Source organism: Martes martes, assembly GCF_963455335.1.
Source record: "Martes martes genome assembly, chromosome: 2".
Lineage (NCBI taxonomy): Eukaryota > Metazoa > Chordata > Mammalia > Carnivora > Mustelidae > Martes > Martes martes.
In genome coordinates, this window is record NC_137889.1 from 39130351 (window position 1) to 39147729 (window position 17379).

At 45.1% G+C, this 17379-nt stretch overlaps 1 protein-coding gene across 12 annotated transcripts in view; it reads left to right on the forward strand.

The window, feature by feature from the left end:
• Positions 1–17379, forward strand: part of CSGALNACT1 (chondroitin sulfate N-acetylgalactosaminyltransferase 1) — a 335010-nt gene that overhangs the window by 277663 nt on the left and 39968 nt on the right. For all 12 annotated transcript variants that reach the window (XM_080794800.1, XM_080794795.1, XM_080794796.1 and 9 more), the window contains one exon: positions 10916–11132. In XM_080794800.1, the coding sequence (XP_080650926.1) occupies positions 10916–11132 (217 nt within the window). The remainder of the gene's footprint in view (positions 1–10915; positions 11133–17379) is intronic.

The following is a 17379-nucleotide window of genomic DNA, read 5'->3' on the forward strand; positions in this document are numbered from 1 at the left end:
AGGCCTGTCCCAGAGCCCCGACCTATCTGACCAAGAGCAGGAGTTCATTAAATGGCTAATGGAGCAAACTAGGATGACGTAATAATTATAGTAGTAATAAGAGTTATTAGGGTTATTGCTATTGCTGACATCACTGAGGACTTCCCATGTACCAGGCATGTATTAATTTATGTAATCTTTACAATAGCCCTGTGAAGACGTAACTATTACTATTAACCCTTTTCTTAAAGATGAAGAAGTTGTTGTCCATGAATGAACTGATAATATATTAATCTTCAACTATGAGTTTTAATATCGACTTTCCTGATACACTTTGGAAAGTTAATGATGAGCTTTCTGAAGTGATCTCTGTTGATGTTTTTCTGTCCTTGAAAGTCAGTCTTGAGAAGAAAGGAAGAACAAAGGAGAAAGAACTAGAAACATCCTTTTGATGGTCAAGTTAAGTTACCTATAAAGAGATTAACCATGACAGGCTCTGAAATGCAGTCGTCTCGCCGGTCATCGGCCAGCATACCATTTGTAACCTTGAACATGTTCCTCATTTAACTGCTGTGAAGTTCTCAGTTCACCCATCTGTAAAAGGAAATGGGTAACTGGCTTACCTTGCTGAAAGACTGTTTTAGCCTAAGAGGAAGGTTCTGAGTGTGGTTTGAGAAAGAGACACCTGCAGTTATGTCCTCTGTTTGGGCAATATGTTGCTTAAGTTGTTCTGTTCTGTACAGACAAGCACAGCGGTTGGCTAGAGACAACAACACAGTCACACATTCCCTGCCCTTTGACCTTGTAATTCCTGCTCCTTGCTGCTCCCTGGATCTGAAGTGATCTGCTTTCAGCTGCATTCTGGATGTACCATCCCACCGTGTGTTGAGAGGAAGTTCCTCACAGTGGCCGCTCTGACCACCGCCCCCCGCCCCCGCCCCAGGTGTTTGTTCTGGAATCCCTACACAGCTCCCCACTGCTCTGTCCCCCACTGCTGCATTGAGCCCTTTAAACTCCCTTTATCCCAGGTAAGCATCTAGGCTGTCATTTTTCACCATTGGTTTCTTGAAGTTATGGGAAGAGGTGGATCTACCACGTCTTCATAAGAAGCCCATAGTCTTGGGGCGCCAGGGTGGCTCAGTAGGTTAAAGCCTCTGCCTTTGGCTCAGGTCATGATCCCAGGGTCCTGGGATCGAGCCCCGCATCGGGCTCTCTGCTCAGGAGGGAGCCTGCTTCCCTTCCTCTCTCTGCCTGCCTCTCTGCCTACCTGTGCTCTCTCTCTGTCAAATAAATAAATAAAATCTTAAAAAAAAAAAAAAAGCCCACAGTCCTTGCAGAATAAGAGCTCAGGGTGTACACGAGGTGTGTAAGGTCGGGGCTCTCGAGTGGCATACTGTGTGGTCTGGCCTGCTCAAGGCCACAGAGGGAGCCGACATGCGGCGGCCGGTTTCCAGGGCAGCGTGGGCCTTGTCCTCTCCTGCAAGAACCCTACTTCTTCATTAAACTTACGCATCATCAGAAATCCATTTCCCCCCAGGACTTCTGTTATTACTTCTGACTTCGGTCTTTCCATCGCTTATTTGCACTCTGACCCATTCTGTGTCCTTTGACCTTCCTCTCCTTAGGCTTGACGCCTCCCTCACCAGCCTGGACTCTGTCGTGTATTCCTTCAGTCACTTGCTTCCCAGCGCCCTGACCTCCTTGCCCTGCAGAGCCTGGTCCTAGATCAGTCACTTACTGTCTTTTCCCCTCCTTTGCCTGCTCTTCATGCTGCTGGAGGAAAGCCACTGTAGGTCCATACAAGCAGATATCCGTGCAAATTTATGATCTCCAGCCCAGCTGTGTTCTTTGGCCCCCCTCCCAGTTCCCCAGCCCCCCAGCCCCCCTCACAAAGACTGTATCCACCCTTAATCCCCTCGTCCTCAGCCTGACCTTCCTCCCACTTCACCAAGAAGTTAAAGATCTTAGTTCTCATGGATTCCTTTGGCTTCTTGCCCTGAATCTGCACCCCCGGCACCCTCGCTCTCCTATGTCTGCCCTGTTTTGGAGAACAGGTGATGCTGCTTTGTCCGAAACTGTGTCTTTTCTGGGTGGTGATTCCCACTCAGTTCTCACGTTGTCATTCCATCCGTGCATCCTCATTGCCTGGTTCTGTTTGTTCCTTCCTCTTGACATATGAAAGGTTGTTTCTTTTTCCTATTTTTTTAAGATTTATTTATTTATTTATTTATTTGAGAGAGAGAGAGAGAGAGAGAGAGAGAGCACCTGAGCAGGAGGGAGAGAATCTCGAGCAGACTTGGCACTGAGCCTGACATGGGGCTTGATCTCATGACCTTGAGATCATGACCTGAGCTAAAACCAAGAGTTGGACGCTTAACCAGCTGTGCCACTCAGGTGCCCCTTTCCTATTTTTAAAAAATATTTTATTTATTTATTTGAAAGAGACACAGATAGTAAGAGAGAGCATGAGTGAAAAGGAGGGGGGGAAGCAGGCTCCCCGCCGAGCAGCGAGCCCGATGCGGGGCTCAATCCCAGGACCCCGGGATCATGACCTGACCTAGGGCAGATGCTTAACCAACTGAGCCACCCAGGCACCCCCCCACCCCATTTTTTTTTTTTTTTTCAAGAGACACTGTCAAGTCTAAGTTCCTCTGGCTGCTACTCTGTTGTATTTATTCCCTTCTAACTAAGCACCTTCCTTCCCACCCTCCTGCCTTTCCTCTGTGTGTGCATTAGGGTTGCAGAAACAGTTCTGGTTTTCATGGTGGTGGAAATAGTACTGAATAGATGGGTAAGTAGACACATTCACATATTGTGTGATGCAGACAAACAAACGGGTAACGGGAAAGCGGTGACAGAGTGATAGGGCCGGTGGGGGTGGGGAGTGAGACCAGAGAAGGCCTCTTGAGGAGGTGGCTTTGGGCTGAGACTCACTGGCGAGAGGATCCAGCCATGTCCAGACCTGGGGGAAAGCATCCCAGGCAGAGGGGAGAGAAAAGGCAAAGGTCCTGAGGCAGCAGCCGTCACTCGACAACTTCAAGGAAATGAAAATTCTCAACTCTCTCAACCGCGTGCTGCCGCTTCAGCTGTCATCATCCTTCATGTCTGGCCTGCAGCCCTGACACTTCTCTGAAACCCACACTGGTCAGGTCACTAGTGATCTCCTGCTTGCCCTCCAGGGGGCCAGTATCGTCCTTGTTGTACTTAACCTTGATGTCACACCTGGCATGGCTGCCATCCCTCGCTGGCTCTCGCGGGCTGCTCCTGCCTTCTGGGTCCTGCTCTCCTTGCTCCGGTCCTCTCAGCCTCCTCTGTTGATCCACACACAAGGCTCCTGCAGGGTTGGGACACCCCAGGCCTGCGTCCTGGGCTCCCTCTTCTCTGCTCACAGACTTCCTGGCTGCTTGGACCTTCTGCATGCTGGGGACACGTACCCCTGTGTGTCAGAGGGAGGCCCGAGATCACCTGAGCATCCATCCTCCTCATATAGCTCAGGAAACCAGCACATCCAGTGCTTAGCTCAAAACCCTTTTCTCTGAAACCCCCAGATTGTTTCTCGGGGTCCATAGTTTCTCATGGTTCGTCTCCCTCTCTGATTCCCCTGCTTTGGATTTCCCTCCCTTCCCCTGGGGTCCTCTGTGCTATTGCTTATGCTCCGCCTACGAGTGAGACCGTATGATAATTGTCTTTCTCTGCTTGACTTACTGTGTTGAGGAGGGCACGTGCTGTGATGAGCCCTGGGTGTTAGACTTCACTAATGAATCATTGAACACTGCATCAAGGACTAACAAAAAAAATAAAAAAAGAAAATAAATCCTTGTGGTATTAAAAAAACCATTGAAATTGCTTGGGATGTGAGCTATCAAAGTTCCTCAGGCATTTTTAAAAAGAAGAGTAAGTGTTGGATCCATTCTGTAAGATAAGAAGACCTAAAATAAAGTAATATTCAAAAACAAACAAACAAACCCTTTCCTCACCTGTGACTAGAGTCACACTATGTTTCTCCCTCTCCACCACCTGCTGTCCCATTTCCTAACCACGTTTTCTTGAGTTCTTTCTGCTTCTCGCCCTCTCCACGGGTGCTGTCACGGTTTAGGCCTTTGTCCTTTCCTGCTGAATCATCGTAGTTCTCTCCTCATTGCAGTCAGATCTGAATCCCGTGGTCCCTCCATGCTCCCGCCACTGGGAGATGGTGGCACTGACATGTCTCCCGGCTCCCCTGTGAACCGCCTACCGCACTCCCCTGAGCTCCGGGTCAGTGTTTGCTCCCGTGAGGATGATCTAATGGGCCAGCATGGTGTGCCCTTCCTGACTCTCCAGCTTCCTCTCCCGTCTCTGTCTCAGACCTGGCTTTGGTACCCCCAGCTTCCCTGAATCGCCTCAAGTTTGCCAAACACAACATCGTGGTTTTTATCCCCTACCCCACCCCGCCAGTATCTTAGCTTATGCTGCTGTCTTTCCATAGCATGCCCTCTCTGATTCTGCAGTCTTGGCAAACACCCACTCAGTGTTCAGTTCTGGTGAAAAACCTTCAATCAAATTGTTTATACCCTCCTCTAGGTAGAAGCCTCCCTCCTCCCTGTTCCCTCACAGCTCAGGCATACTCTCTTAGGGGCTTATCATGTGTTTATGCCCATGTTGCTTACCTATCTACCTTTCTCTCTGAGAACACAGTGATTTTATTATATTTATTTTTGCATTTCTAATATAAAACACAATCCGCAGTAAATAATAACCCATAACAAAAGTCATTGAGCATGAGAGTAACTGTGTCACATGAATACGAAGTGTGAGGATCCCAGCTCACTGTTGTGCTAGAATCACAATGTGGCTTAGCTTTTCCTTTATTGTCAAGTACCTGACAGCCTTCCTGAAGTGATAGGTGGGTTGTAGTTTTGTTTGTGTGTGTGTGTGGGGGGGGGGGTAGGTAATGCCTGGGGGGGTAGGTAATGCCTCTGAAAAGTAAGTCAACTGTTAATAGTAGTGATGAAATAAGGACGAGCTCTAAGTAAAGTGAAGGTCTTAGAAATTTCTGATGGATTAAGGTGATAAAGTTGTCTGCATGGGTATGTAACAAGAACAGATACACACAAAATGCAATAAATAGAAGTAAGTAAAGGCAATTCATGAATTGTTTCAGCAAGGAAACTGGTCAGGGCAACCATTTCTTATCAAACAAAAGAAATGTTGGGTGAAGGTTGAAAACAGTGATAAACATGTCCAGAAGTTGCTAGGGGCTGACGCACCATGATGAGAGGAAAGCAAGGTGTGTACAGACATTTCCCTACCCTGGCAGTTGAGGAAAAGCCTGAGAGTGGTTACTTTTTATTGTTTTTTTTTTTTTTTTTTTTTTTTTTTTTTTGTGGCGAGAATTACTTCCATGAGCATCTGGCAATTCTTCAACATCTGGATTCATGGAAGTCTCAGGAGTGCCTCTTTCTCAGATGTCTACCATTTTCCCTGAGAAAACAGAGCTGACAACAGGTGGCACTGTAATAATGTCTCATTTATCTCACAGGGTCTGGGAGTGAGATATTCCTTCTGAGCAGGGTTTTCTAACTGAAAACCAATGAAGCACCAAAATAGTTAAAAATTACTGTTGGGAGTAAAATCTTTCTCAGGTGTCTCTGTTTCTCTTCTTGAACAGAGTAAGGGGGCTGTGCTCTTACAGTGATGTCTTCAAAGGTGATTTACATGGGTAGAGTGTTTTTATAGTCAGTGTCTCAGACATTTAAGTTAAAAGCAAACCATGTTCTGCTTCTCACCCTGCTGTCAGAAGGCCACTATGTACCTCTGCCAACATTTCTGCCTGTTCTAGATTTCTCTTTTCCCATATACTCTTTTTTTTTTTTGTGGTTAGAAATTTTTTTCATGAAAATCCCCTCTTAAAATTTACTACTTTGAATGCACTGCAGGATTAGAGTGGTGCTGTTGGAAGGTGAAGGGCCAAAGGATATCCTTTGCAGGATGGATTGGGCCTTGGAAGTGGGACGTGGATTGGCAGAGGATTGTAGTTATCCTGCTGAGAGACTGGACCTAGCTTTATGTGGAAAGGCAGAGGTGATAGTGGAGACACTACTCTGCATTTAGGGGATTGTTATTTAATAACTGTTACAATTGTGTGTCAGTGTAAAAGAAAGGTTCTAAGGGTGGGTGTGAAGACTATCCGTGGGTAAATGAGCCAAACTGGTTTTTATGACAGACTTTCTGTTGTTTATTCTGACTTCTGTTTTTCATGCTTCTGCATCTTTGCCCTGCTCTGAGCAGTTCATGTTGCGTATGAGAAGTGACTCCTAGGGAGTAAACCCTTGCACAGGGTATGTTCCAGTCAGTCATTAAAGAGTTTTGTGGGGGCACCAAGGTGGCTCAGTTGGTTAAGTGACTGTCTTTGGCTCAGGTCATGATCCTGAAGTCCTGGGATGGAGTCCCACATCAGGCTCCCTGCTCGGCAGGGAGTCTGCTTCTCCCACTGACCTCTCTCCTCTCCTGCTCTCTCTCTCTCTCTCTAATAAATAAATAGTCTTTTAAAAAGAGAGAAAAAAAAAGAGTTTCGTGAACATAGGCATATCACAACTGTCCTGTGACTCAGTGTGTCACCTGTAAAATGACAAGGCTGGACTAGATGATCTCCTAAGTCCGTACAAGCTGAAAAGGTAGTTCAGCAAAGAAAAGTTTAAAATCTCTGAAAATCAGTGTCCGGAGGATTGAATGGCCAACTTTGGGTTATGAACATCTTGGGAATCTTCCCAGAGGAGAAGATCAGCTTTGGAAGGGACAAAAGGTAGACTGGTAGGGAAGTGTGTCTTGAGAAAGTTCAAGGCCTCTTCAGAGGAGACCAGTTATTGTGGTAAAGTATATGTAGCATAAATTTTACCATTTTAACTATTTTTTTAAGTACAATTCAGTGACATTAACCCAATTCACACTGCTGTGTAACCATTACACTACCCATTTCTAGAACTTTTTCATCATGTCAGACTGAAACTCTGTGCCCATTAAATACCAACTCCCCATTCCCTGCTCCCCCGACCCTAGGTAACCATATCTGGGGTCAGTGGTCTACTTTTGGTCTTTAGGAATTTGACTAGTCTAGCAACCACATAGTCTTTGTCCTTTTGTGTCTGGCTTATTTCACATGGCACACGTCTTTAAGATTCATTCCTGTTGTGGCATGTGTCAGAATTTCCTTCCTTTTCAAGGCTGAGTAATAATCCATTGTATGCATCTACCATGTTTCATCCATTCATCCTTTGTTGGAGTTTTGGGTTGTTGCCATCTTTTGGCATTATAAACAATGTGGGTATGAACATGTGTGTACAAGTATCTGATTGAGTCTCTGTTCTCATTTCTTTTGGGTACATACCCAGAGGAAGAACTGCTAGATCATGTGATAACTCTATGGTTAACTTTTTGAAAAATTGCCAAACCATTTTCCATACCACACTCCCGCCGCATTGCAGGAAGTTTCCAGTTTCTCCAAGAGAAAGAGGAGTAGTTGTATATGCACATTATGAAGAAACTTGACTGGAGCCCATCTTTCTTATGAGGCAGGGGCAAGGCCTACAGTTAGGATAATAGATTGAGGCCATAGTATGGAGAGTCTTGAAGGCCTGGCCGTGGTGTGTTGGTACTTTATTCTCTAGATGCTAAGGAGCTGGTGAGGGAAAAGCAGGATTAGAATGGTGCTGTTGGAAGGTGAAGGGCCAAAGGATATCCTTTGCAGGATGGATTGGGCCTTGAAAGTGGGACGTGGATTAGCAGAGGGTTGTAGTTATCCTGCTGAGAGACCGGACTTAGGCTTTATGTGGAAAGGCAGAGATGATAGTGGAGACACTTTGGCGATCAGCAGGCAGCATTGGCCACAACCTGTGCACACTCATATTGAGTGAGGGTAAGTAAGAGTGTGAGGGTAAGGAGTGGTACCTCCTTGAAATTTGGCATCTTGATTTCTGAGGTCCTCTGTGGATGACAAGATGTAGAGAGGGGGCCCTGTGTCTGGTTCCTCGCCTGGTGAAGGAACAGACATTTGTAGCAGACCGTGGAGCTGTATCTTGGCTCCCTGGGGGTGTCCCCACCTAGTGGGTCATCCTAGAGTTAGCATAAGGTACCCTAGGATGCTTGCACAGGAAGTAGAAACACCAAACTCAAAGTGTCAAAGGAGAGAAAGAGGGCAGTTAGGGTATCTAACCCAAAATCTAAGCTAGCTCCAAAGTTTTAATTTTGATCTTTAATTTACATAATGCCTAAAAATGATGTTATCCCATGTAAAGCTGGTTTACATTTGCTGGTGTGCATGCCAGCATTGGCTGAAAGGCCATTTCTTTCTCAGAAGGCTTCTGCCTACCCCCTTTCTCTCAGGCTCTTTGTGTTTCCACCACTGAAGATTTCCAGGAGGCACAGGGATCCGCGGAGGTGTCATCCTTTGTGTTACAAGCAGACCAAGAGTGCCAGTGTGTAGGTGTGGGAGGGCGTGCCTGCGGGTGTGGTGGGTGGATGGCTGGGTGTGGGTTTCAGTGGACACAGGTTGCAAGAGAGTTTTAAATAACTCACTTGAAGTGGAATTAAGAGATCTAAATCAGATTTATAGGACATAATTAACTTAATTAGGTAGAGTATGGGGAAATATGCTAAAATGTTGATGCAGTAACTATTTCGAGGCATGGGATGTGGAAGATGGTGAGAAAGCAGCCGAAATTGTGGTGTGCAAGCTCGGCCTGGGCGCGGTGGCCTCCGCAGGGAGTGATGCCATGACTGGAGACCACGACCACAGCTGCCGCCTGTCCTGGTGGGCTGACCACAGAGGCAGCTCCTCTGCGTGCTTGTGAGGATCACCGTGATAAGAATTCTCACATTCCCTGGGCTTTCTCTGAGTAGATGCCCATCTCTTCAGATATGTTCGCGTATCTTTCTACCTATATTTTCAAATCTGTGGATTCAGATTTTTTAAAGTTAATGATTCTTAGCCTGGTGCTGAGAAAGAAAATAACTCAGTTTAAAAAACACTGTCCAGCCTATATATGTTTTTATCTGCACATGAAACTGTCAGCAGCCTTTCCCACATTGACTGCTGTGTGGAGAAGGTTTGCTTGCTGACACCAGACACCAGGAGCTTGACGAGGCCCAGCCACCAGGCCCTGGCAGGCCGCTCTCCGCTGTGTGGCCTCTGTTAGCAGAAGTGACTCTTTCCTCCCTCGTCCAGCCTTATTTGGACCCTGGAAGTTGATGGTGTCCCCAGCTGCTGCAGACAGTGTGAGAGGTGGCCCAGAGCCTCTTTCCTCAGTGAGTACTAATTGCCCGAAAGAACTAACAGACTTCGAAGGGAACCACTTCCCATTTTCAAAGAAGTCCTTTGAGCTTCCTAAGATGTGAACCTTCTTCTTTCTTCCATGAATGGCCCCCGCAGGGACTCTGAATTCTGTTTCAATGTGAACTCAGCACAACCTTTCTCAGCTTCCGTGACTCTGAGGGCTGCTGAGCAGTAGTTACCCCAGGGATCGACGGAGGCTTCAGAAGAGACCTCAGGCCTTGTCACTATGAGCTTGAGGCCTTAAATCACTGTGCTGGCTGCCAGTGGATTGCGCAGTTCAATTCTTGAGCCAGGCCCTTGGGACAGCTGTGAGGAACGAGACTGCTTGTGAATCCACAGTACCAGACTCCTCTCTCGGGCTCCTGAAGGAGATCCAAACTTTGAAGAGGATCAGAGAGGCAGTGAAGTAGGCTGTGAGCATGAAATGGTCCTATATGGTGCAGAGCGGAGCAGAGAGCCTGGCGGTGTTTGTGAGGGAGACCTGGAGTGCCCGCAGAAGCAGAGGGAGTGAGGAGGAGAGGAGAGCCGTGTATCAGGGCCCTTGAGAACTGTACCTCCCGTGGGCGGCCACTTCCCTGGAGATGCACTTTTAAAGCGACTCCAAGACAGGGGTGCTTCCCAGCTAACGTGGGGATCAGGAGGGGGAAGAGGGCTGTGATAGAAAACATGGTGAGTCAGAGGTAAAAGATGAAGGAGCTTGTCTGGAGATTTGTTGGATTCTTCCAGGAGTTTTTTGGACTGTAGCAAAAAACACCTACAATACCAGCAATGTCGAGAAGGCAGTGGGAACCTAGGCACTGGGAATTGTTTGCTTATTTGATAGAAAATTTCTGCCGGGTTGGGCCCTTGGGAGGCTCATCCTGAGAGTTGGCAGGTCACAGCTTCAACCTGACAGGCGTGACTGTGGCGTTTCAGTACCGGTGACGTGTGGTAGAACACAGTCTGGGGGGCCTTAAATAGATATCCCAGGTAGTCTGGCTCAGGATTCCTGAGCTGTGCTGCTTCTCAGAGGTAGGAAGGACAATATGGAATTAAAGAAGACGTGCACCTGCCACTGTGCTGGATATTTTATGTGTTGTGCCCTTTAACGCTTCCAGAAGCTTCCAGAGGGCCACCCTGAAATTCCCCGAATGGGTCGCTATGATCAGTCCTTCTGAAATAGCTGTAATTTCTAAGAGATAATTTTAACATTCTTTTACAATCAAGTGAGTACAGTAACTATAGTATTCATCTAATCGTATTGCAGAAAGTGTGGATAACAACAGAAAAGAAAAAAAGAAACAAAACTGCACAACCCCAGTCCTCATCGTAGCCAATTTTATTTTGGCATATTTCCTTACTGTCCTTTTTTGAATGCCTATGTACAGTATAAATACAGTTTTGTATCCAACATTACAGACTTCTCTCTGTGTTTATAGGACGTCTTCAAAACATGATTTTTAAATTGATGGTATTTTGATTTCTTTGAGGATTTTAAATGTGGGAGCATTTGGGTTTTCTAATACTTATTACATGTAGAGATTTAATCTTAATGTTTTAAAAGGCATTTTGTGCTAGATCTCAGGTATTAAAAAAATATTCAGCAGCCACAATTAATTTTTAACACTGTCTCTGTGTCTCCATTGACAGGGATCTACCGCACAGAGAAGGATAAAGGCACTCTGTATGAGCTCACGTTCAAAGGGGAGCAGAAGCACGAATTCAGACGACTCGTCTTGTTTCGACCGTTTGGCCCCATCATGAAAGTAAAACAAGAAAAGCTCAACATGGCCAATGCACTCATCAACGTTATCGTGCCACTGGCGAAGCGGGTAGACAAGTTCCGGCAGTTCATGCAGAATTTCAGGTTGGTTTGTTTGTACATGTTTACCTTCCTCTGTGGGGCGTGCTTTAAAATACTGGTATCATTTCCCATCATCTCCCTCATTTCCCCAGGCCAAGTACAAAGGCCCCTTTCTTTTCTTGTTCAGCTGTTTTCTTCATGTCAAGTTTACCATTTGCATTTGCCTTTCCCTAAAGCAATTAGAAAACTGCCAGGCAAGCAGGTTTACCTTCGGAAGGGGAAATTCTGAGGGGTGGCTTTTCATCAGGACCTGCAGAGATGGTCTAATGCCTCCTGTGTCCAGGTCTAGCTTGAGTCTGGGCTCAGGTCTGGGGACGACACGGGCCATGCTGTCTCATCAGTGGAGTGAGGCTTCTACCACACACTCGAAGGACGGGGACCTGCAGTGCCCGGGATGGACTGAATCAGAATCTATTTTTTAATTCTAATCTATATCTCCTCAGAGATTAAATTTAGAATTATACCCAGAAGTTTCCAAGCACTCACTTTTGTAGCTACTCAAGAAGAGTAAGCGGGGATTGGTTTTTAGAGGCAGTAATGTAGTTTTTACATACGTGTCTTGAAGCTCTTTATTGTGCAGTGTTGGTTCTTATAAGCTATCATGGCTAACATTTATATATTGGTTCACCTGTATTAGCTAACTTTCGCAGCCAGCTTACTGGATAGATGAAAGTTGTATGTGTCTAATGATAATTCTTGGAATATCTTATAAATAAATAAACTTATTTTTATTTATTAATTTTTTTAAAGATTTTATTTATTTGAGAGAGGGGGAGTGAGCATGAACGGGGGGAGGGGCAGAGGGAGATGGAGAAGGAGCAGACTTCCTGCTGATTAGGGGACCCAATGCAGAGCTGGGTCCTGAGCTGAAGACAGACACTTAACTGACTGAGTCACCCAGACGCCCCTCAAACTTATTTTTATTCGTTTATTTATTTTTTTAGGGAGAGAGTGGGGGGAGGGGCAGAGGGAGAGGAAGAGAGAATCTTAAGCAGGCTCCATGTCCGGGGGGAGCCCAATGCAGCTCCATCTCACAACCCTGAGATCATTCAAGAGCCAGACCTTTCACCTACTGAGCCACCCAGGTGCCCCTCCAACTTACTTTTAATCTTTTATCATTAAATTCACATTATTAAAAGCCAGTAATCTTCAGTGTAAGGGTGTGGTTGATACTTCTCAAAATTCTCGATAATGAATGCAGTCTTTTAAAAATTTTTACATTTGAAGGCTAACCCTTATCTAAATAAGTTTTATGGTCAGAATCCCATAGTCTTAAAAGAGGCCTTTGGAGGTCATCTGGTCGAGTCCTCCCTTAGTTCAGAATGCCTCCAGAGCATCCCCACCATTTGGTTCTCTGTGCAGCATGTGTGTCTGTGTGTGTATGCACATGTGCGTATGTACGTGTATGCACCTCCATCCCTGGGCAGGCTGTTCTGAGCTGAGCAGCTCCCGGTAGGAAGTTCGCCGTTATTTGGACCTGCCATCTGCCTCCCTGTGATTTCTACCCAGCGGGTCTAGTCTAGTCTCTGAGGAAGTGGTTGAACAAATCCATTTCCTCTTAGATATCAGAGCCTTTCAGATCTTTCAAGACAGCTGTCACAAGGCCCACTGTCTTTCTTTTCCAGGTTCAGGAGTTATGCCTTTAGTAGTGCCACCATGCAGAGGGACGTGGGCCGATCTTGTCATCTGTTCCCAATTTGTAGAGACCCCGTGGGCCCCATCCCCTGAGTGTTGTCAGTGCCCTCTGGCTCCAGTAGTGAAGTGAATGTGGAGCTTCGCTTCTGGCAGCCTTCCTTCGGTGTTTCTGTGCCGCCTGCCTTCTCACTGGGACGTCAGAGGGCTGCCGGTTGATTCAGCATGATTTCCCGAGAAGGACTAAACCCGTGGTTGGTGCTGGACATTAAGTCCAGTCATTTCTTCTGGTGGCTGGTGTGCCCATTTCTAGGATGAGTTGATAATAAATTTCCCTGGCTGGGAAGCTGCCCAGAGCGTGCCAGGTGAAGGGCCCCGAGATCTGCAGCTGCCCGTCCTGAAGGCCCATCACGGAGCGTGCTGGGCTTAGCGAGGCGGCATTCACACTAAAGCCACGTCTGCCCCATTCTCTGTGTAGGACTCTGGGCCCGGAGCCGCAGGATTCCCTTGGTTATATAGGATGGGCTCCGGCCTTCGTGTCACGAGGATTGCAAGTATTTAACGGCAGGACTGAAACTAGGAGGGAAATATTGTTGAAAAAGGTAAAATGACTAGCTTGCCAGTCCAGACTTGAGATGGGGAAATGAGTTGTAATTCTAGTTAATGTTTTAAAAACAAATAAAATGCCCGCTGTGGCACAGAGGCAGGAGCAGGTGGGTGGGAAGGCTTAGGGCTTGGGTAGGATATTTGGAAGGCCTGTGTGCGCTAGACACTCGACCAGATGCTGGGATAAGGAGATGAGTTCCTGGTGCGTACTTCATGAGGACCAGAAGCCACTCAAACGGAGCTAGGAGCTGCAGCAGAAACAGAGACAAGGGGCAGCGGGCCATGAGAAAGGCTTCCCAGGGCAGAGGAAGCTGAGTGGGGAGTTTGCTCTGTCCTCTAGGGGTTTCTGAATGTGTTGGGTCTCTGAAAAAAATGAGATAAGGAAGGCTACTCAAACCTGAGAGTATTTGATTCTGTGTCAGAACTTAGCATAGGTGCCATTTCAAATCAGCTAGCAGAGAACGGATTGTTCAGTATATGGCTTTAGGACAACTAATCAAATATTGCAGAAAATATTTAATTCTTATTGCATACCAAAACTCTGGTATGTAAACGCTGGTCAGTTAAATATTTAAATAGAAGTAATACAAACATTAAAGTATTAGAGAAATATAAGGAGCTGTTTATTAATATTTAACGTCTTTATGAAATCCGTTCTATCATAAGATTAGCAGATTATTAACTCTGGCTGGAACTGAAGATGGCATTATGAGTGACTTGTTTTCTTCCCTTGAATTCTGTTTTATAAATTTTTGTGTAGTTACCATGTGTTTGATGTTTTGTTTAAAAATTCAACAAAAAATTTTTGTGGCTGTTATAATTTGAACATGGTTTGGGGGCACCTGGGTGGCTCAGTCCTTAAGCATCTGCCTCAGGTCTTGATCCCAGGGTTCTGGGATCAAGTCGTACATCAGGCTCCCTCCTTGGCAGGAAGTCTGCTTCTCCCTCTTCCACTCCCCCTATTTGTAGTCCCTCTCTCTCCGTCTCGCTGTCAAATAAATAATAAATAAAAATCTTTAAAAAATGGATTTTTAGTTTGTAAAAGTGATATATAGCTATTATGAGATATTTAAATAATATAGAACACAAGTAATGAATTATTTAAAAATCCACTCCTGGCCCTGCTTCCCCAAATTAACCATTTTTAACATTATTGAACTCTGTTGTAGGTACTTTTATTTGCATATATGCGGATAGAAGAAACACTTGTTAGCTAGAAATAATTTAATACAGCATGAGATGTACTACATATTCTGTTTTTAATTAAAGAATTGCATTTTGCTTGACTCAATTTATAGAAGCGAATCCAAAGTATAAATTCAGAATCTGAGATATAATCTGAAGGAATTGCTGATCTTTAAGAAAATGTTTCTCTGCTGTGAGAGATATTATTAGCTCTGAAGAGATCCCTCTAAAATTACCTCTTTTTTTTTTTTTTTTTTTTTTGAGAGAGAGAATGGAGGAGAGAGCAGAGGGAGAGTGAGAGAGAAAAATCTTAAGCAGGCTCCACGCCCTCCATGGGGGTATCGAGCTCATGACCCGGAGATCACGAACTGAGCCTAAACCAAGAGTTGGACACTTAACCAACTGAGCCACCCAGGCACCACTGAGATGCCTATAAAATTTAAAGAAGAGAAAAAAAAGATTTTGCATAAAGAAAAGATTGGAATTATTATATTTTTTTTCTTGCATATTCTCACTTTAGAAGGGGTTGACTGAAAAATCACCATAAGTAGAGAAAATCAGCACAGTCCTACTTTCTCCCTTTCCTACATATCTTCTTCCAGTGCTGGCCATCTGTTATTTTCACCTTGTCGGGAGTGGCAGCCTTTGTGTTCTGTTTTGTAGTCACAAAGCCTGTGTGGACCCATAGCAGCCCTCTGACAACAGCAGCTGCAGTCCTGAGGTCTTGGTTGGCTAGATTTCATGGGTGAGACATTTTTTCAAAAAGTGTCCTAAGTGCTGAGTGGAATGTCTACTTACGGTCATTTCAGTTTAAGGATAACTTGGTTGGACTTAAAATTCTTGGGACACACTTTCTTTCCTCGGGAGTTTGTAGACATTCTTCTGGCATCTGATGATCCCACAGAGAAATGTCAGGACAACTTTATTTCATCTCTCCTGAGAATGACTTACTTTTGCCTGAGTGCCTGAAGAATTCCTTCTTGAATCTTGAATACCTTCATCAGGATATGTCTCATCTCAGTGTCTTTTTCTCACTCAAGTTTTCCTGTACTTAATTGAGTTTTCTTTGTCATTTTATGGATTTTTTCATGTCAGGAAATTTTTTTGGTGTTTAATTCTGTATTAGTTTCTATTTCTTAATGCCTCAGTCTTTTAGCTGCTTTCACATAAGGCTCTCCTCGAGATGAGCAATTTGATTTTCAGATGCATCCATTCTGTCCCTTGCTATGTTTAATTTATTACTTTTGTGTGTTTGGGCTGCCACCTTATTTTCTCAGCACAGAATGTGCCTTTTAATCTGTTGTTTTTATCATTTCTTCTTTGAACTTTTTTTTTAATTGAATTCACATTTTTATTTAAGAAAGTGTGAAACGCGTAAGATATTTTCTTCTGTTTGAATTGTATTTTCTTTTAGACTAGGTTTTTCATTTACTTTTTGAACGCTATTGCTTTCTTGTTTCTCTCTTTTTTTCTTCCTTTAATTTTGATACTATTCTTGAAACATGGTTGCTGGGAGGTGGCCTTTCACCTTCCTCCTGCCTGGCATGCAGGGGGCCACCTGGACTATTTGCTCTGACCATGTGGTGGGGGGCAGTTCTCCTTGGCTACCTCCCCATCTTGATGGAGAACTATTTGTGTCCCTCTCCTGGCTGTATTCCGAGGGCAGGGTATTTATTTTTCTATTCACTTTATTTGTAGCCTCCAAGAACAGGGGGAGGAGAGAAAACCCAGTGGAGGCTTTGTGCGGCCTTTGTTGGAGGTTTCCAACTCCTGTGGCTCTTCTGTGTCCTGGGGTGCGTGTGAGCTGTGCTAGGCTCACTCTGTCTAGTGGTGGATGGATTTTTGTCCTCAGGGGACGATGATTTGGCTCTCAGAATGGGACCTCAAAGGCGCCTGGGACATCAGCCCCATGAGTTTCCTTCTCATCTCCACCTGTTGTCATCAGCAGCTCTTTCCACCCCCACAAATTAGAAAGAGGAAAGAAGATAAAATTTGGGCCTTCTGTTTATGATTGGCACTGTGTGTGTGTGTGTGTGTGTGTGTGTGTGTTGTGGAGGGTGTATAAAAGATGCTTCATCTGACTGTCAGCATCTCCCATCCCTTCTTTTTCTGCTTTTGGGAAGGATCATGACTATAGTCATCTTTTTTCCGTTGCTTTCTGCCCACCTTTTTTGCAGGAGTTAGTTCACAAAGTGTAATGAAGATTGTCCTACTATCCTTTTCTACTTTCCATGCGAGGTGGAGAGACCGTGTATGCCACTGTGGCTCTTTCTTCACAGAGCCTGAATTGGGATTTGGGCCCCGTCCCTCCTTGGACCAGCCGTTCCCCTTGACCACCTTCTCCCCATCTGGCTGCCACTCCAGCTCTTCCGGAGAGAGTGGCTGGAGCCAGGAGCCAGGAGCCACAGGACAGGAACATCAAATCTTCAGTTTCTTCCACTGTCTTCTTGTCTTCTGTATGGAGATTATGTCCCGTTCATTGGTCATTGATTAGTAGCAAGACTTGCCATTAGCCACTATTTTTGGTACAGGGTTTGCAATGATCATTGTGAGATTAATGTATTTAAAACATTACTTTCCATGGCATGTCTTTTAAAATGTAGATATCCTTTGTTCTGACACCATTTGAATGAAGAATCTTATATAAGTAGCTTTATATATATCTGGCTTTACTATCTTCTGTAAAATCAAAGTACTGGTCCAGATGGGTCCCCTTGTAGCTCTGACACTGGTTATTACCGAGAGATTTAGGGTTTTGTTTTGTTTCTCACTTCAGCATCAGTTTGCTAACTATTCACCTAGAAATGAGCCAGAAGGCTAAAAACTA